Here is a 16525-nt window from a genome sequence, read left to right as displayed (position 1 = left end):
AATTAATTATGAGTACATTATCACTCTCTTAGACATGCCAGAAGAGGGCATCAGACCCCATACACATGGTTGTGAGCCACCACGTGGTTGCTGGGAATTGAACGCAAGGACATCTGGAAGAACACTCAGTGCTATTAACTACTGAGCCATCTCTCCAGCCCTGTTTGTTTGTTTGTTGGTTTTAGTGTGGGTTCCTGGAATCAAACTCAGGTTCTCACACTTGAAAAGCAAGCACTTTACTAACAAACCTCCATCTCTGGCCTCACATGTCATAGTCTTCTCTACGTGTGACCATGCAGGTGTACCTCCTCCAAACTCCAAAGAACCCATCCGAAACAGGCTTTAAACATGAAATCTTTATTCGATTTTTCCTTAAAGCAGGGAAGGGTGAGTGCAGGTGAAGGGGCAAACACTCGTTAGGGTCTCTGTGTCCAGTGTCCCTATGTTGGGGACAAAGCCAGACAAAATGGCCCCCAGGACTGCCAGCTTGGCTTGGCCTAGGGTTACTGGGTGGCAGAGGGCCTTAGCGGGCCAAGGCGAATCCAATGCGATTGTTATGCCGATCAAACTCTGTATAGAACTTGCGGATGAAGGTGGCACCCAGGACCCAGACAGGCCCAGTGGGTGGTGGGATGTCCATGGCATGGAGAGCCAGTGTGCACAGCTTGTCTCTCCTGTTGGGATACTGGCAAGAAGCAGAGGCTTGCTCTACTGCCCGCCACACAACGCATTCCCACCTCCAGAGTGGAGCAACAGTCTTCAGTGTATGCCTCCTCTCTCCTACATCCTCCCAGAACTGTTTTACCTATCCTAAATCCCAGCCTTCCTGGGGTAGGCAGGCACTGTAGTAGGTATCAGGCAAATGGTGTGTCTACCCCTTGCTCACGGGCTCACTTAGCTTCTGACCCAAAACAAGTCATTGAACTTCTCTAAGCCCGGGAGCATGAAAAGGATGGAGGGCTAGAAAGAGGGCTACTCAATAATGGAGAGAGGGGGCTGTTACTGAGTCACAGCAGAGCTTCATAATGGAACCTACTAGGGAGTGTTTTAAAACTGATTCCCAGGTGCCTGTTGTGGAAGCTCTGATCTGCTAGGCAAGACTTGTATGTGGCCTGGGTACTGGGATTGCTAAAAATTCTCCAGATGATGACATGAGCCGCATTCATCAACCACGAGTCTACTGGGGGATCTGTACATTACACTTGTCCCCACCCTTCTCCCAGCCTCACCTGTAGCACGTAGTCCGTACTGCTGAGTGTGTAGGCCCTGCCTCCCAGGTCAAAGGAAATGTCGGGGAGGGTGGGCACCTGGCTACAGTTCACAACATACTGGGGGAATAAAGAGAGGGGTTGTCAGGGTGGAAAGCTTGAAGCAGACTAGAGTGCCCTGTGCCAGAGAGCCTGTACCAGTCTCTGGTCACCTTCTATGGAAGACATGCCATACACTCAGGGGGTGGGAGAGGGGAGGAGGGGAAAGCTTTGTTTCCGATCCAGTGCTGTCTGGGCGATTTGCAGGCTGGAGCCGCACAGTGCTGCTGCCACCCCTCACCACCACCCAGCCTTCCCCACGGATCTCTTACTTCTTCTATTCTCTTCTCCTTGGCTCCCAGGGCTTGCATGATCAACTTCAGGGAGCTCGTAGGAGCCGAGATAAAGGATGAACCAGTGTCCACCACTACCGCACAGCCTTCTTCACATAGCAGGGTGGAAGACCCCACAGACACCCTGCAGAGGCTATAGTTAGACTGGCAGGCAGGCAGGCAGACAGTCAGACAGACAGACAAGGCAGGCAGGTAGAAGCTGTCGGGCACCCCTTTCCCGCCGCCTGCATGCCTTTCCCAATTTAGGGTAGTGTGATAGGAGGCCATACATGGTCTGATGATGAACTGGAAGAGGACCGAGACACTATGGAAAGGTACTGTTCCTTGCATCAGCATGTAGCCTCCAGACTCCCCCTCCCTTCCCTGAGTCCCTTCCTTCCCACCCTCAAATTTTCATGCCCCCATCCTGGACAGAGCAAGCAGAGAGCAGATGGTGGCTGTGCCCTAAGAAGTGTCCCCCTCATCCCATTCCCAGCCCACCCCAATCACACAGTGACATCAGTTTGCATGGTTGGGAGAGTTACACTTGCTGACCCACCCCTTCATCGTGATCTGCCAGGAGTCAGTCTTGCTGATGCTCACATAGTGAAAATTGCCTTGATAATGCTGCGGGTCGCTACCTCCTAGCACCACCTCGCCCCCCAGCAGGTGGGAACCCCTAAAGGAAAGAACATTGGAAGTTAGAGACATACCCGAGATACAGGGATGAAGGAGAGTAGTCTGGTGTGGGGTAGGGCAGAGGGCTTTGGGATAGAGGAAGGGTTTAGTGGGTAGATGGCAAGGCTGTAAGCTGTCATCAGGAGGCACACAGACCCCATTGCATCTTCCCTTGCTGGATCCTCCCTAAATGTAACAGAAGTATTTCTAGGACTGTTCACCTGCACCCAGAAAACTGTCTAGCTCAAGGACATTGGGTAGATGCAGACAAGTGGCAAATCACGCCTTTCCTGGACGTGTGGGGCAGACGCTAGGGAGAAGGCAGACATTTAGTGGAGTTGGGCCTGATGAATGGAGTGTGTGGGTGGTGGGTATCATTCCAGGGTAAGGGTCTGGGAAGTATTGGAGCTTGGGGCCATATGGGGCTCCTCCCTCCTTGAGATTTCTGCTGAGGCAAAGAGGGGCACAGAGGGGAGACCTTCGTAGACAAGAATCAGCAACCCTTGTTTGGTAGAGGTTAATTTTCACAACCCCCCCTCCCCGCCCCCCAGGCAACTGAGTCACCAAATGGCTGGAGCCAGGCTCTCCTTCCCAGCCAGAGCTGACTACCCTCACTTCCCTCTCCACGGGCATGATGCTACTTCAGCCCAGGACTGCCTTGGGCTGGTTTTAAGATACTCATGTGTATATGAAGGAGTTTCTTAGAATTCACAACACACATGTGTATGTGCACATGTGTACATGGGTTAGGTGTACACAGGTTCTCTGCAAGAGTCAGTGACTTATCTAGATCTTCCTTTCTTCCCAGCCCAAGGGAAAGGAAGCAGGTCTCTGCTTCCCAGGACTGCTTGCTACCTGTTGCTGGGTCCTCATCCCTTCCAGGGCTCCTGCTTCTCAGCCTCATGCATGTGTTTTCCACAGCTCTCCTTCTTCCACCCACAGCATTGCTCAAGCATCCTCTAGTGTTTAGAGCACCCACCTCCCCTCTCCCGCTTCTCTCTGGATCTCACCCCACACGCTGCCCCACATCTCCTTCCCTGTTGAATTTCCAGAACTGCCCACATTTTGCGGAGTCCCCCCTCTCCCTTTCTGACATCTACTTTCACTCTTAGACACTTTGTTTTTCTGGTCTCTTTGAAACACAGTCCCAAGACCACTGACTGCAGGAGCCTCCGAGTGGTGTCATTGGCTCAATGCCCCTCTTTGCACAGAAGTCTGCCAGAGTCATGATCCAGAGACTCCTGCTTCCTCTAAGATTGTTCCAGGACACCACTCCCTTCCACTCTCACCACCCCTGGCCTCTATTCTTACCCGTAAAGATCTTACCTCCAGCTTAGACCATATTTCTAAACCCAGCCACTGGCAGCAGATCTCAGCCCTGCTGGGGCACTGACTACAGTTTCCCCAGGCCTGGCTGAACTGCCCAGAATCCTGGCCTAGAACTGAAAACCATCTGCAGCTTCAGAATGGCACTCATTGTGTTGTACCTCTCATCTCCCCTGCTGGGCAGTGAGCTCTGTGAGGATGGAGGGCAGGGGTTGTCTGTTCACTGTCCACCCCTGGAGCCTACCATAGCACATGGTAACAGAGCACTAACCGGCTCAATGAGAGAACAGATAAACAAAGGCATGAAGCTGGCTGTGTCTGTGTGGCCAGTCCCTGGGGACCAAATGCTTGACTTCCATTTGTTCTAATTGGCTACTGTGGTTCTAGATGGGGACTGAGGACCACCTAATTAGAAGCATATAAATCCTGAACTGGACGTTGGCTGCTCTCCCTGCTCTCCGCCCCTCCCTGCCCTGGCCTTGGTGTCAAAGGCCCACCTGTTGTAGTAGACAGAGAACACTTCCTCCTTTAGCACCCCCTGGGAGAGAATGTGGTCAAAGACAGGGGTAACCCCGCCAACGGCCTGAGCGGGAAAGCCCATGCCTAGAACACCGTCAAACTTGGCCAGCATGAAAGGGATCAGGGGCAGCTCGGTGACCTCTCCAAAGGTCTGTGTCACAGTGATTCCACCCACCTGTGAGAGAAGAACCAGAAGGGACAGAGGTTACTGCCTAACCTCGGCTGGGGTCTGCTCTGGCTTTCATACCAGGGCAGCAGAGACACACACGCTCTGTACAGCAGGTAAGACTATTCCGTCAAGTCTGCGCACACACTGTCAACACCTCTATGCTTGGGGCCCAGAGAGATGGGGATGACGCGTGCTATAAAGGCTGAGAAAGAGGTCCTGCCAGACAGGTGACCGGAACCTTCCTAGAGGCCCGCTTTCGTGCTAGCCCCACCAGCTGAGGCTGAGGATGCCCTCGTCATAACCAGGGCTTCCCTTTCTGCCCCTCCCCCAGATTCCACGGGGGCGGTGCGAGGGAAGGGCTCGCACTGATTTCCTCTGGACCTCTGTATGTGTCTTTCTCTACCTCTGGCACAGCGGGGCTGAGAGACGCCAGAACAGGCTTAGACACTGAAGGAAAGAAATCAAAACTGCCCAGATACAAACCCCTGATCCCTAATCTCAGTACTCCTAACCTGGTCTCAATTAGCAAAGTCAGACTGGTTACTAGGAAGGAGACTGTGGGGTTTAGGCACACACCCACATGCAAGTTAGATGCAAAGCCTTGCGCATCAGTGTCAGCAGGTTTGCTCTCCTGCAATTGGCTAGAAGCTGCCAAGGAGGCTGCACTTCAACTTCCCAGGCTCCTGCAGGGGGGTGGGAGGGGGAGGGAGGAGGGCTGGAGTATACTTGTCTGGAACCACAAGGGCCCTGTGGGTAAATAGAGGTGATCCTACTTACAGTCACCGAGTCCTGGCTGAGGAAACCTTTGACTCTCCCTGATCCGTAGTGGATGGTGAAGTCGGACCCGTTCTCCATGTAGCTGGAGGAGTCAGAGGACTCATAGAGGCTGTGAATCCCTAGCAGAGGGTTACAGGCCCCAGTCAGCACAAGAGAGATTGATTTACATAGAAGGCTCAGAGGCAGGACAAGTGATAAACATGGTTGAAGACTTAGGTGTGTGTGTGTGTGTGTGTGTGTGTGTGTGTGTGTGTGTTTAGTTTCCTGAGTCTCCAGCTTGGAAGAAAAATGTATACCAGGCAAGGATAGTGGTTTTTTGTTTCATCTTATGTGCTCGTGCTTCTGAGACATTTGTTTCAAAGAGTTCTAAAGCCATTGCTAACACTGATATAGTGCCAAAGAGGGTTCTGGGCACAGAGTAAGTACTCGGCATGGGAGCATCGGAAAAGCCTCAAGACCTGGAGTGGGTTTACAACTTTGTTCCTGTCTGAATCCTTGGGACACTGGCAAAAGGCCTTCCAGGTGCCCAGGCACTTCCCAAAGCTGGCTTATTCACCTTGGTTGCCATTTCAGAAAGAAGAGAGACACTTCCTCTCTCTTCCTCAGATCAGTGGTGTGGAGCTGAGGAGAAGCAGGTCATAGGTGCAGCAGGCAGAGCTGGGGGAGAGGCACGAGGCTTGACTCTTACCACAAGCAAGGTAGAGGCGGCTGCACTTGGTGGAGGGCACCCAGAGGTTGGCTGAACCCGTGTCAAAGATGACTTTGAAGGTCTGGGGTGGGGTACCGATGCCAATCTCGCCGTAGTACTGGGTCTGTGGCGGGGGCAGAAGGAAAATGGGGCCCAGAGAGATGGGGGTGACTTCAGGGCTTGGGGCCTCTGGTTTGGGGGGGGCATGTCTGGACCCCTTCTTGGCTCTTGGCTTTCTTTTTGCTGAGATGTGAGGACTCAGCATTGTCTTCTGCTGTCCTGGGATACAGGAGGCTCACTGGGGCATGGAAGCTTAATCAAAGCAATCAAAATGGCTGGACATGATGTCACATGCCTTTAATCCCAGCACCTGGGAGGCAGAGGTAGGTAGAACTCTGTGAGTTCGAGGTCAATCTGGTCTACAAAGTGAGTTCCAGGCTTGCCAGGCTACACAGTGAGACCCTGTCTCAAAAACAAACCAAACCAAACAACAAAACAATCACAACAGCCCCTCCCCACCAGACTTCTCGGCTGGTAAATAGGAGTTCTATGGGGTGCTCTTTGGCTCTCAGTCAAACATGGTGTGGAAGGAGTGGGGGCCTGCTAGTCCCAGAGAGAAAAGGAGATAGCAGATGAGCTAGGACTCACATTCAGGTAGTTGGTGAGGACCACGGGGGAGGTAAGATTGGTCAAGGAAGGCCTCTTTGTGAATACGCCCCATTCAGCACTGAGCCTGGTCATGTCCACTCCCCGCTCCTCCAGGATTTCCCGGACAGAAGGCATTTTCTTGAGCGGGATTCTGCTCCAGGGTAGAGAAAGAAAAACAGAAGAGTCGTGCAGTGCTCCAATGTTGACAGAGCCCAAATGTTGCCTTGCTTTTTGGTATGTCTAACACTAACCCTCTCCCATGCAATTACGAATCACTTTTAGTTCCCTGGGGTTTCTTGGAGTCACTTATTCTGGTACTAAGTAATTCCCAGATCTTATTTTAGTTAGATAAAGCAGTTTGTTCATCCGTCCATCCGTCTGTCCATCCACCCATCTGTCCATCAGTCAGTCCGTCTGTTCATCTATCTACCATTATCATCATCGTGTGTTGAACACCTACTCTAAGCCTCACTGTTCTGGAGAGGAACATAAAGGTCTATACAGCCTCTTGCCAGCTCCTCGGATTGACGGGCAAGGCAGTACCACGGATGGCCTGTAAGTGGCAGCAGATGCCCACAGCAGGCTGCAAGGACTTGTTGCTCCCTGGGGTATCACAGAACCAGGTGATATGTGCCCAATGAACCTAGCTTGACTCGGATTGGATCGGCCAGTGTCTATAGCTTGCCTGTGTGCCTCACCTGGGGACTGATGTGTCTTGGGCCTGAATCCTGGGCCCCTCCTCACCTCCAATCATTATTGACTGGCAAAATTCAAGAGATTTCATTTAGAACAGCAGCTCCCTGAGCTACTCCTGGCCACAGGCCAGCTGCCTGGCACGCACCCTCATACAAACCACATGACGGCTAGCTCCCTGGTTTTCGGCGGCAGCGGCGGCGGAGACATTGAAGGTTCACAGGGATGAAGATGACTCAGAAATGCCAAACAGAGACAGTCCAAGCTCTGTCTGTCTGTCTTTCCTACCCAGGACTGCCGGGACCAGGCAGACTGTTTTGCAGTTGGAGGAAGATGCCACCAGCCCTGAGCCAGGGCTTTCCCAGACATCCAGAGAGCCCTCTTTCTTCTCCAGTGTGAGCCCTAACCTTCCTCCCAGCACTCCGTGCCCTCACCTCCCAGCTTTGCCCATATTTCACACCTATCCGAGTAATCTCCAGCAGAAATGACTTAGTCCTAGCACGGTTTACAAGTATTTCCACTCTTGTTTTAGTTGACCCCAGCCATCTCACCAGATGGGTGTGTTTTATTTCCCCACTCTTCAAGGGAGGAAGACAGGTCTATTCTCCACCATTTCCTGAAAAGACCCATGCTTTGCTGTTCTTTATGACCCTTCCTCTTTTAGAAAACCTCTATGTTGTGTGGTAGGGCATGACATTAGTTTCAGTACTCAGGAGGCAGAGGAAGGCTGATCTCTGTGGGTTTGAGTCCAGTCTGGTCTATATAGTGAGTTCCAGGCTCCATAATGAGGCTCTGTCCCAAAAGAAAATAAACATAAAAACCCCCTTCTATTCCTCTCCTAGATCCTTAATCTTTCAAGACATGACCTGAGCCCATACCTAGATGCTCTCACCAAGGATCCCAGCCAATGGGTCCATTTCCCCTGAGTGCTCTCCACAAGCCTAGCCTACAGGGACAACGGGGATAGAGCCACCTGATGCTGAGGGCATGCTGCACGGTTCTGAGCATTCACTAACCTCTTCGTCCTCTGGCACCTTGATGGTTGTCTTGCCTAGTCACAGCTCAGGCTAAGCGTGGAGGCTGGACATTGTGTGTATGTAAGGCAACGGCCTTGAGAAGAAAGCCCATTGCTCAGCCCCTCAAGGTGACTTGCTCAATACTTTACACAGAGCAGGGAGCACAGAACCCCACGCCCTCTAGTTAGTCCCACACTCTCTGCTGCATGCTGGGAGCAAGATGGCGGGACTTTGGAAACAAAGACCAGTGGGTCCTCAGACCTTCCTGGAGGACATCCCTAGGATCCCCATCTGCAACATGGGTGCTGATGTCTGGAGACTCAATTTAGGATGAAAGCAACCCACCAGCTCCTAAGCACCAAGCAGATTCACAGCTCTCACTGCCTCGACTCTTTCAGGACTTCCTCATCGTAGTCCCCAGACCATTGCTGGGTGAGCCTTCTCTTGCCTCTGCCCTGCTCCTGCCTCAAGAAGCCTTGTTCCCACAGCCCTAGAACTGCACTAAATGGCTGTTTCATCCTCCCTCGTGGGGCTGCCAGGAGCCTTCCCTTTCCTACACTCTGTGGTAATCCATGCTGTAACCATGGCTTCTTACACCGTTCCCCGCCTGGCATCGGAAGTGCTATGCGTATCCTCTCATCAAATCTTCAAAGCAGCCGGTGAAGCAGGCTCTGCTTTCATCCTGTTTTTGAATGGCGGACTGAGGATTGGTGAGATTAGCTTGCTGCTTACCCTCATCTGTTGCTAGTGAAGCTTTTCAACCCAAAATTTTCTTGCTTCTTTATTTTAATGTTTATTTTTCTCCGTAGCATTCATGATTTCCTTTAAGGGCCAAAAGCCATCTAATGTGCTTCCCCGGGTCAAATTAACCATGCTGATTACCGTCATCCAATCCTTAACTGACAACCAGCTTCCTTTTGCAGACAATCTGTTACTGCCTATCCCAGATACACAATTAACATGATATTTTCCTCCTTAGCCACCCAAAGCAGACTTAAAGGATGCCTTCCAGGACTACATTCCTCAAACACCCTTGCTTTTCTAGGATCCTAACAACGGGCCAGGATGTGCTCCCAAGCAAACCATTGCAGGCTTAACGTTCCCCATCCACCCTATGCAGACATCCTGCTGCTAGGGTTCTGCTCCTCTGCTGTGATTACCCCACAGGTTTATCCCCACAAAAGAAAAGGACAGTGCCTGCAGCCACAGATCCAGTAGAGACAGCGCTGTCTCCTGAGACCTGCAGACCACAAAGCTGCCTTCCTCCAGACACCTCATCTGACGGAAGACTCCCGAGACACACGCTGAGATCCAGAGACACGAGCTGAACCCCACAGAGGACAGACTTGAGGTCTTCCAGCTACAGATGAACTCTCTCGCCAAAGCCAAAGGGCTGCTGAACTTGGGGGAAGTTACATGATCGCAAGGAAAACTTAATGTCTATCTAGATTAATTAACTGATAGTCATGTTACTCCTTTGGCCTACATGTTTCTTCTGATACTTCCACTCCACCCAAAATTTTTACCACAAATGACACAATCACTCCAGTGACCCCTCCCTTTTAAAAAAGTAGTAGAAGGGGGAGTTGTGGTACCCCTTAATTATGGCCGTCCACTAGGGCTTTCGGCTAGTCCCTAGGATTGTCAGAGCAGGATCATACATCCCTGACTGGCTGGCCAAAAGGACTGGATGATCCAACGTATAGACAGCTGAGGGCGTTAGTAAGATGCCAGTTCCTGTACCCTGCCACCCCTTCTCTGCCCAAGTTACCGTTCAAAGGTAGCGGTGCGTGTTGGGAGACTGAAGGTGCAAGGACTCCAGAGCAACAAGAGTGCCCAGAGAGGCATCCTCCTTCTGTCCATCTGGTTCAGCCAAGGCTTTCTAAGAGCTGTGTAGCCCAGACCCCCTGAGCCTTCTTTTATACACACCATGTATCACAGGCTCTGCTTTGATTTATTACCCCAGGGCCTGTGGGACCATGAAAGGCAGCCTGTTTTCTGGCCAAGGACCCAGCTCCATAATTCTGTGGCCATCAGTCATGTAGGCTGTCCAGACTCCACCCCCAGAGTTACCTGGCTGCTTGCCTCCTCCTCTCTCTCTTGTCTCTCTCCTAAAGCTCTTGTTTTCTTACTCTTACCTTTCGCTCTCCTTCTCCCCCTTCCTTCTTCATGGCAATGACTGGCTTCTACTTCTCTACCTTCTCTCTCTCTCTTCTACAATAAAGCTCTAAAACCATAGACTACCTCCTTTCATCTAGACTCACCATGCTGGAGTCATGGAATAGGCCTTCCCCTGAAGAGCTTTATCTAATCTCCCCCAAGAAGGCCTCCCAGCATTTCCAGCTGCCAGACCACCCAGTGCCTTCCCCTGCTGTCTGCCCGCCCAGTCTCTCTGAGCTCTGGTGAGTCTCGCCCACCTCCTTTATTTCCCCACGCCAGGTGCCCAACAAGGCCCATGGCAGGGCAGCTCTGATAAATCTTAGCCTGTGAGACCAAGCTAGGTAGGTATAGGATAAGCAGGACCTGGTCACAGAGCAGAGTGGTGGCAGGCATGGGGGTGTGGGAAGGGTGGCTGAGCCCAATGACTCTAGAGTCCCTGTTTGGCCTGGCCCCGCAACCTCTAGCTTAGACAGAGTCTAATGAGGAACTGTGCTGTTCAAGCATGAGGTCAGGGTACAGACAGCATAGACCCTGGCTTCAAACCTCTAACTCAGACCCTACCACTCATGCCCCTGAGCCTGCATCTTCTATATTAACCTTCAAATCACCCCTGGCTGGCTCCTCCTAGGCTCTGCCCTAGTCTTCCATCTTGATCATGGGTGATTCCTTTTGGCTGCTGCCTAGTTGGAAAAGTAACCTGTCATCTAACCTCTGGCATCAGGGAGAGGGGTGGGGTGTCCCCTCCTGGGGTTAGTGATAGTGGACAGAAGGGTAGCTCTAAAAGAAAGGAGGTCTCAAGCGCAGCTGGCTTCCAGCTGACCCCCTCCTACTGGCCCTTCACTCCCTTAGACCTATCCTTTTGCCCCCTTCCTTCTTCCCTGTACCCTCTCAGAAGCCTGGCAGAGCTGTCGAAGTGACCTGACCCTGGCTGGCAGTATTTACTCTCCCTAAGGTACCCACTCTACCCTTCTTCCTGATTATTTCTCAGGGACCACTTCAAATGGCCCATCAATTCTACAAGGGAGACCCTGACATCATGGACGGTCTTCTGCTGTGGCTGAGAGGTGTGGCCTCCAGGGTATCGCCTCCATCCCTTTGCAGCCAAGTGATGTCTGTGTCCATGCCTCTTGGCCACAATGGAGTTTGCTACTTATCAAATGCAAGAAGAACTAGAGACTGGCGATGAGCACAGGAAAGCCCTAGGTTCTACTGAGAACTTGCTGTGTGACATTGAGGTTGGACCCCTCTCTCCCCTCTCTTGGCCCCCATGAAACAGCTGAATGGACCCCAAGGGCAGTCCTGGCTCAGATGCACTATTATTCTAAGTGTGTGTCATGAGTGCTTTTCTGCTGGCTCTGAGCAGCAATGACAATGAGAGAAACTGGTCTCAGTCTCTAGTTGTGCGGTAAGAAATGTGGTTTTGCCTCAGAGACAACAACACCCTTCTAAATGGAAGGCTGCTGAGAATTCTCAGATATCTTGGGACAGGAGAGGACTTTTGAGAATGCCCCCAAAGGAGATGATGCCTTGAATAACAAGCATTGATTATGCATGTCTTGTGTCCTGCAGAGGGTTCTCTCTCTCTCTCTCTCTCTCTCTCTCTCTCTCTCTCTCTCTCATTCACTGAGCGTTTGCTATATATTAGGTCCTTGGCAGTTGGAAGTTTTTGTTTCGTTTCTGTTTTGTTTCGTTCGTTTGCTTGCTCATTTAGACAAGGTTTCACTATGTAGCCCTGGCTATCCTTAAACTTACTCTATAGACCAGGCTGGCCTCAAACTCGAAGAGATCCACCTGCCTCAGCCTCCCAAGTCCAGGAATCCAAGGCACGTGCCACCACGCATGGCTTAGATGCTAGAGTTATAAAGTTGACAAAAAAAACACTTGTGCTTGTAGATCCCGGAGCCCCTGGAAGAAGGACTGTTGTGACACCCGAGTATACAATGGCCAAACCCCAGGTATCAAGTAATAAGGAGATGAAAAAAGGAAACTGCACATACAGCTGGGCTGATGACCAGTATGTGTCAGGGACTCCCAGGGGGCTCCCCCAAGGAAATCCCACTTGGGCTGCATAAGCAACGATTAGCCAGAGAAGGGAAGAAAACAAGACCCAGTGAAAACATGTGTAAAGAGGATGTGGTCATGTAAGGCCCAGAAGAGAGCCAGTGTTAGGGGCAGGGGGCGAGGGGCAGAGGCAGATAGACAGACATACCCTACTCTGGGGTGTGGAGGTGAATGCCTCAGTGCCTCGGGTGTTGGATAGTGACAGGTTCAGGTAACTTGTGTAAAGCCATAGTAACGTGTCAGAGTCAAACTATAGATCAGGCAGGAACTAAAGCCTCTGCTGCTTCAGCATTTCCTGCTGGCATGCGCTATCACAACCAGCCACTCAGAGGTCAGAGTACAGCCAGGTCACCATCTGCGTGGTTAGTGATGTCATTGGGAGGATTACAGAAGGAACAGGGTGGGGGAAGTCTGCAAGTTGGGAGCCAAAGTCAGTGATAAATGACGGGCAGGACCTACAAGTTCAGTTATAACAGCGTGAAGGAATGGAGAGGGTCCAAGAAAAGAAACAGGGCTAGAGGCCAAGGTCATCTCCTGGTGTCTACTACGTCAGCCTGGGAGGCCAAAGGACAGGTGGCCCCAGGGACATGAGAGGAAGCCAAGATTCAGGAGGACAAGCAGTGTCCTAACTCACAGCAGTGGGTGCAGTTACCCAGGTAGTGAGGCCCTGCCCTGGAATCTCACTCTCCATATCTCAAGGCCCCTGCTGATGTAGGGGAGTGACTCAAAACTGATGCTGTCTTTGTCCATCATGGCTGTTAGCTGCCATTGCTGCAGAGAGTGGTTGCCTCACCTACTTTATTTCTCCCTCTGCTCTTCCCAAGCCCTAGAGGAGAGGGAGCAAGCATGAGGAGAGAACGAATGGGAAGGGACCTTGGTGACTAGTGATTGACAGGGCCCAGACCCCACCAGCCACCTTGATTGGGCTATAACATGCTTTGACACCTTAGCAGCCTCATGAAGCAGGCACAGCTCGCCCCTGTTCAGATAAGGATACTGAGGGGAGGGCAAGCTAATGGAGTCAAAAGAGACTGATTCAGGGCTTCTATTATGGTGATTTCCAGGGACCAGCTTGCAGTTTAATAATAAAGACGCAGAGGTATCTACACAGTGTATGTATTTACATATAGAAAGCAGGTAATGGGCCATAGCAATGACAATATCAAATATCCTGCCAGCACTTGGCTCTGTCAGCACAGCAAATAACAATAGAAAACACTCAGGGACACCTACATAGCCATTTGATACAATACGTGTGGTGTAGTCTGGCCAGAGAGAGTGATACCAAAGCCGTGTGTGTGTGTGTGTGTGTGTGTGTGTGTGTGTGTGTGTGTGTGTGTGTGTGTTAGGGTGAGATATGGCCTCTTTTAAAGCAAAGGCAGGACCAGGGGTGTACTGAAGGCAGCAGACCTGGGCCTCAGGGGAGCCAACACCCTGTCTCCCCAACACAGCCTCATTCCTGGAATCCATCCTTGCCTCCCGCCAGTGTGTACAGCACATCCCCATCGTTTGGCCAGCAGTATATGCAAGTGTGAATGGAAAGTGTGAGTAGTTTCACCAGGAGAGAGACACCAAGCAACAGGCGCTCACTCCTAGCTGTGGAAGAGAGAGAGCCGCAGAGCAAGATCAGCTGCCAGGTGGGCAAGTCGCCCAGCAAAGGCAGAGTCTTTTATTTATTTTTTAAATTAAAAAGTTAATCTATGTGTCTGAGTGTTTTGCCTGCGTGTAACTATGTACACCACATGCACGCAGTGCCAGAGGCCAGAAGAGGGCTCGGATCTCCAGGAACTGAAGTTACAGAGAGTTGTGAGCCACCGTGTGGGTGCTGGGAACTGAGCCCAGGTCTTCTGCAAGAATAGGAAGTGCTATTAAGTGCTGAGTTGTCTTTCCAGCTAAAAAATATCTTTCTTGCTCCTTCTGTCTCCACCTTAACACAGTACCTGGCAGTGGAGTGCTGGACATGATCACCCTCTGGACTGGCCACTGGGGACCACCCCTATGCATGCTATTGAGGACCTAGAAGTGACGTAAGCCAAGATCCTGAGACCAAGTCTAGATGACCATCAGAATCTCCTGAGAAGCTGCAAGGGAGGTACTTCAGGGTGACCTGAAGCCCTTGCAGGACTTTGTCAAGGAAAGAAAGCTGGGCCAGGTGCTCTCGTGCAGCCTCACAAGGCAGAGTAGAGGCCTGGGAATATGGCAGGGAGGAACCTGGCCTTGGTTCCGTGTGAAGGAGTATGGATGCCTGGAGCCATGTGAGTACCCTGCGACCCTCCATGGCCTCACCGAGGCTGGTGCGCAGAACCTAGGAGGCTTCCCAGGTGGGAGGAAGGGAGCTGACTGAGAGCCTTCCAGGGATCCAGTTGATTCTGTCTGTCTTGACTCAGCCCATGAGTCTCTGCCATTTCCACTGTTGGGGAGGGGGTAGCTTAGCCAGGCCCTCTTCGCCTTGGACCTTCTGGCATCTTGGATCATAGGACAAAGAATGTTTAAGACTCTTATCAGGCCATCTCCCAGGCCCTTTGTCCAAAGGTCTAACTCTTCTCATAGAAACTCCCCATGATGCCATTTCTAGGACCAAGCTGTATCGCCTCATCTCGAGGTCAAGGTCAGGGAAGTATTGCAGATCAGGGGCAGAGGAGAGGATTTTGTTGACCCACTCTCTGCCCATGGGGCAGGGTAGATGTGAGAACCAAGCAAAAGAGGCATAAATCTAGCTGAGCCCAGCCTTCCCCTCTGTGTTTGGAAGCCTTGGTCAGTATGGCCAGGACTGGGGGCAGGGCTTTAACAGCCAAGGGATCTCTCCAGTGATGTCAAGGCCTGGTCTTTGCCTGGTTCTAATCCCATCCTCCTCCGTGATAGTTTGGATGGGGACTGTGGTGGCCTGGAGACACTGGAATGGAGGGAGGGACTAGCAGTATTCAAAGTCTGCTTTGTGATTTTCAAAGGGACAAGAATTCTCTCCAGGCTGTCAGCATGTAATATGACATCTGCCCAGGGAAGTTAGTGGCGGAGGAGGAACTCATTTCATGTAAGGCTTGGGAGTCAGATGTCTCTGGGCTAGCCCGCTTTCTGCTCGGAAATAGCAAATGGATACACAGAAGAACGATGGAAAATGCGCATGGCTTCCACCCTGTGCTCCCCTCCTTGTGCACCTCATCCAGTCACCTGCGTTATTTCCTATCCTTGCAAGGACCCAGGTGGCTCTTCAGAAATTTTTTAATCATATAGGGATGCTGAACTCAGCAGAGATGAGCAACAAGGGCCTTGAGAGAGAAAGGCTCAGAATAGAGTTGAATAGCCACCCAGAGTTGCCTTGTGTGGGTGGAAATAAGGATCGATTACTCAGAGCCCCAGGCAAGGTGTTGTGATTGGGACAAAACCTTGGGACTGGGATGGAGGTGGGGGTAGAGAGAACCAGATGTTCTAGTCTATTCATGGTGGGGACCTTGGTGGTACAGGGATCATTGGGACCCTGAAGCAGTGGCCAGCAGAAACCAAAGGTAAATCTTACAAGGCCTCAGGAGCTATAGGGGTTGGGGGAGGAAAGGGTTGGTAGGGGAGCAAAGAAATGGTGGGAGAGCCTGGTGGAAGGTTAGAAACAAAGTGCATCATTCAGTGTAATGGAGCCTGACACTGCCTCCGACACATGAGAGACAGAAACACAGACTCTTCCTAACCTCCACTGGGGATGTGTGATATTGAAGAAGCTGGGAGGCCAGTTTACAGAGGAGGGTGTGGCAGAAAGTAATTAATGTCTAGAGTGAGGCCAGTGGGTGGTGCAGGGTGGATGTGTAGGGAGGGTACTGGGGATGTGAGCTGAACTTCACCAAGCAGGAACATGGCTATGGAAAGATGAGACCGCTCTAATTAAAAACAAACAAACAAGAAAGGCTGGTCCCAAGGACTTGAGATGCTAGCCCTGTCCTCTCACTGACTGTAGCATTGGAGAGAGCAGGCCCTGCACCTCACCTGGACAACACTGGGCAGCTGACCCTGATGGTGAAGGTGAAGGTGTATGGCCTAGAGGGTGTGAGAGACATAGAGCTGGCCCAGCCCTTGTGGGCTGCAGCACTTGGAAGAGTGGGCTCCCACACCTTTGCTGGGCCACACAAAGGAGCTGTCTTTGGAAGTGTGGGTTCTAGTGAACTGGTCTGAGAATGCGTGAGAGCAGAAGAGGGGACCCTGCTTTCTGTTGATGGAGGCATTGG

The 16525-nt window shown here is 51.6% G+C and overlaps 1 protein-coding gene across 1 annotated transcript, besides 36 other annotated features; it reads right to left on the bottom strand.

Annotated features, from left to right (window-relative positions):
• Window positions 1–341: 341 nt before the first annotated feature.
• Ren1 (renin 1 structural) lies at window positions 342–9988 on the bottom strand. The gene is made up of 9 exons (NM_031192.3): window positions 9865–9988; window positions 6385–6535; window positions 5737–5860; window positions 5049–5167; window positions 4081–4277; window positions 2139–2258; window positions 1580–1724; window positions 1230–1328; window positions 342–685 (listed from the first exon to the last, which is right to left on the bottom strand). The coding sequence occupies exons 1-9, from the start codon at window positions 9954–9956 to the stop codon at window positions 524–526; spliced, it is 1209 nt and encodes a 402-aa protein (NP_112469.1). The 5' UTR covers window positions 9957–9988; the 3' UTR covers window positions 342–523.
• Window positions 9966–10212: a promoter, noted in NCBI's record as "AluI/EcoT14I fragment in mRN224CAT". NCBI's record gives the evidence for it as "EXISTENCE:reporter gene assay evidence [ECO:0000049][PMID:1641328]".
• Window positions 9966–14675: a biological region, named in NCBI's record as "Ren1 promoter and enhancer region". NCBI's record gives its function as "regulatory_interactions: Ren1".
• Window positions 9981–14675: a promoter, noted in NCBI's record as "4.1 kb fragment (-4100 to +6)". NCBI's record gives its function as "promotes expression in juxtaglomerular (JG) kidney cells, granular convoluted tubular cells of the submandibular gland, renal vascular smooth muscle cells, fetal adrenal and gonadal arteries" and the evidence as "EXISTENCE:reporter gene assay evidence [ECO:0000049][PMID:8798416]".
• Window positions 10011–10017: a TATA box. NCBI's record gives the evidence for it as "COORDINATES:motif similarity evidence [ECO:0000028][PMID:9690204]".
• Window positions 10033–10061: a transcriptional cis regulatory region, noted in NCBI's record as "RP-2, also called PPE (proximal promoter element) (-75 to -47)". NCBI's record gives its function as "important for promoter activation by cyclic AMP and expression in the kidney" and the evidence as "EXISTENCE:reporter gene assay evidence [ECO:0000049][PMID:1641328, PMID:8383538, PMID:7962542]".
• Window positions 10037–10059: a protein binding site, noted in NCBI's record as "R1 probe". NCBI's record gives the evidence for it as "EXISTENCE:protein binding evidence [ECO:0000024][PMID:11432851]".
• Window positions 10037–10059: a protein binding site. NCBI's record gives its function as "facilitates recruitment of Pbx1b and association of Pknox1; important for promoter activity" and the evidence as "EXISTENCE:protein binding evidence [ECO:0000024][PMID:11432851]".
• Window positions 10056–10185: a transcriptional cis regulatory region, noted in NCBI's record as "-197 to -70". NCBI's record gives its function as "important for promoter activity" and the evidence as "EXISTENCE:reporter gene assay evidence [ECO:0000049][PMID:14761860]".
• Window positions 10087–10110: a protein binding site, noted in NCBI's record as "RNFID". NCBI's record gives the evidence for it as "EXISTENCE:protein binding evidence [ECO:0000024][PMID:14761860]".
• Window positions 10124–10210: a transcriptional cis regulatory region, noted in NCBI's record as "RU-1 element (-224 to -138)". NCBI's record gives its function as "important for promoter activity" and the evidence as "EXISTENCE:reporter gene assay evidence [ECO:0000049][PMID:1641328]".
• Window positions 10145–10162: a protein binding site, noted in NCBI's record as "RCACC". NCBI's record gives the evidence for it as "EXISTENCE:protein binding evidence [ECO:0000024][PMID:14761860]".
• Window positions 10161–10185: a protein binding site, noted in NCBI's record as "RNFIU". NCBI's record gives the evidence for it as "EXISTENCE:protein binding evidence [ECO:0000024][PMID:14761860]".
• Window positions 10347–10685: a silencer, noted in NCBI's record as "340 nt XbaI fragment". NCBI's record gives its function as "decreases activity of promoter in forward orientation" and the evidence as "EXISTENCE:reporter gene assay evidence [ECO:0000049][PMID:2536160]".
• Window positions 10565–10597: a protein binding site, noted in NCBI's record as "CNRE". NCBI's record gives the evidence for it as "EXISTENCE:protein binding evidence [ECO:0000024][PMID:16007255]".
• Window positions 10565–10597: a protein binding site, noted in NCBI's record as "CNRE". NCBI's record gives its function as "mediates response to cyclic AMP" and the evidence as "EXISTENCE:protein binding evidence [ECO:0000024][PMID:10890879]".
• Window positions 10575–10597: a response element, noted in NCBI's record as "23 nt segment". NCBI's record gives its function as "mediates positive regulation by cyclic AMP" and the evidence as "EXISTENCE:reporter gene assay evidence [ECO:0000049][PMID:1651939]".
• Window positions 10575–10597: a transcriptional cis regulatory region, noted in NCBI's record as "23 nt segment". NCBI's record gives its function as "required for negative regulation of expression" and the evidence as "EXISTENCE:reporter gene assay evidence [ECO:0000049][PMID:1736303]".
• Window positions 12616–12859: an enhancer, noted in NCBI's record as "MEM or 240 bp mdE; SphI/AccI fragment (-2866 to -2625)". NCBI's record gives its function as "important for baseline expression levels of renin in kidney and normal arterial blood pressure" and the evidence as "EXISTENCE:knockout evidence [ECO:0001091][PMID:16895910]".
• Window positions 12616–14675: an enhancer, noted in NCBI's record as "MEL". NCBI's record gives the evidence for it as "EXISTENCE:reporter gene assay evidence [ECO:0000049][PMID:8798416, PMID:9314837]".
• Window positions 12617–12656: a transcriptional cis regulatory region, noted in NCBI's record as "m40". NCBI's record gives its function as "important for enhancer function" and the evidence as "EXISTENCE:reporter gene assay evidence [ECO:0000049][PMID:10488050]".
• Window positions 12627–12656: a protein binding site, noted in NCBI's record as "mx30 probe". NCBI's record gives its function as "negative regulation of activity; blocks association by retinoid X receptor to nearby site" and the evidence as "EXISTENCE:protein binding evidence [ECO:0000024][PMID:10488050]".
• Window positions 12634–12689: an enhancer, noted in NCBI's record as "mE sequence". NCBI's record gives its function as "promotes gene expression in response to retinoic acid" and the evidence as "EXISTENCE:reporter gene assay evidence [ECO:0000049][PMID:11058598]".
• Window positions 12639–12665: a protein binding site. NCBI's record gives the evidence for it as "EXISTENCE:protein binding evidence [ECO:0000024][PMID:26928806]".
• Window positions 12639–12668: a protein binding site, noted in NCBI's record as "WTbc probe". NCBI's record gives its function as "negative regulation of activity in opposition to activation by retinoic acid" and the evidence as "EXISTENCE:protein binding evidence [ECO:0000024][PMID:22278040]".
• Window positions 12639–12859: a conserved region, noted in NCBI's record as "conserved region; MEMM; 77% identity to human". NCBI's record gives the evidence for it as "COORDINATES:sequence alignment evidence [ECO:0000200][PMID:9314837]".
• Window positions 12641–12672: a protein binding site, noted in NCBI's record as "bc". NCBI's record gives its function as "negative regulation of enhancer activity" and the evidence as "EXISTENCE:protein binding evidence [ECO:0000024][PMID:12690040, PMID:22278040]".
• Window positions 12641–12672: a protein binding site, noted in NCBI's record as "Ec+Eb fragment". NCBI's record gives the evidence for it as "EXISTENCE:protein binding evidence [ECO:0000024][PMID:11058598]".
• Window positions 12661–12680: a protein binding site, noted in NCBI's record as "E-box". NCBI's record gives its function as "promotes enhancer activity" and the evidence as "EXISTENCE:protein binding evidence [ECO:0000024][PMID:11564732]".
• Window positions 12674–12694: a protein binding site, noted in NCBI's record as "enhCRE, oligo1c". NCBI's record gives its function as "promotes enhancer activity in response to cyclic AMP" and the evidence as "EXISTENCE:protein binding evidence [ECO:0000024][PMID:11564732]".
• Window positions 12682–12711: a protein binding site, noted in NCBI's record as "renCRE (m30)". NCBI's record gives its function as "negative regulation of enhancer activity" and the evidence as "EXISTENCE:protein binding evidence [ECO:0000024][PMID:22628303]".
• Window positions 12682–12711: a protein binding site, noted in NCBI's record as "renCRE (m30)". NCBI's record gives its function as "mediates downregulation of enhancer activity by tumor necrosis factor alpha" and the evidence as "EXISTENCE:protein binding evidence [ECO:0000024][PMID:14563845]".
• Window positions 12683–12710: a protein binding site, noted in NCBI's record as "E4". NCBI's record gives the evidence for it as "EXISTENCE:protein binding evidence [ECO:0000024][PMID:12591615]".
• Window positions 12705–12730: a protein binding site, noted in NCBI's record as "E3". NCBI's record gives the evidence for it as "EXISTENCE:protein binding evidence [ECO:0000024][PMID:12591615]".
• Window positions 12728–12749: a protein binding site, noted in NCBI's record as "E5, half-binding site for Nfic". NCBI's record gives the evidence for it as "EXISTENCE:protein binding evidence [ECO:0000024][PMID:12591615]".
• Window positions 12796–12821: a protein binding site, noted in NCBI's record as "E1". NCBI's record gives the evidence for it as "EXISTENCE:protein binding evidence [ECO:0000024][PMID:12591615]".
• Window positions 12821–12846: a protein binding site, noted in NCBI's record as "E0". NCBI's record gives the evidence for it as "EXISTENCE:protein binding evidence [ECO:0000024][PMID:12591615]".

This window comes from Mus musculus, chromosome 1 (genome assembly GCF_000001635.26).
Source record: "Mus musculus strain C57BL/6J chromosome 1, GRCm38.p6 C57BL/6J".
In the NCBI taxonomy this organism is placed as follows: Eukaryota; Metazoa; Chordata; class Mammalia; order Rodentia; family Muridae; genus Mus; species Mus musculus.
This window is presented reverse-complemented; position numbering and strand designations above follow the sequence as displayed.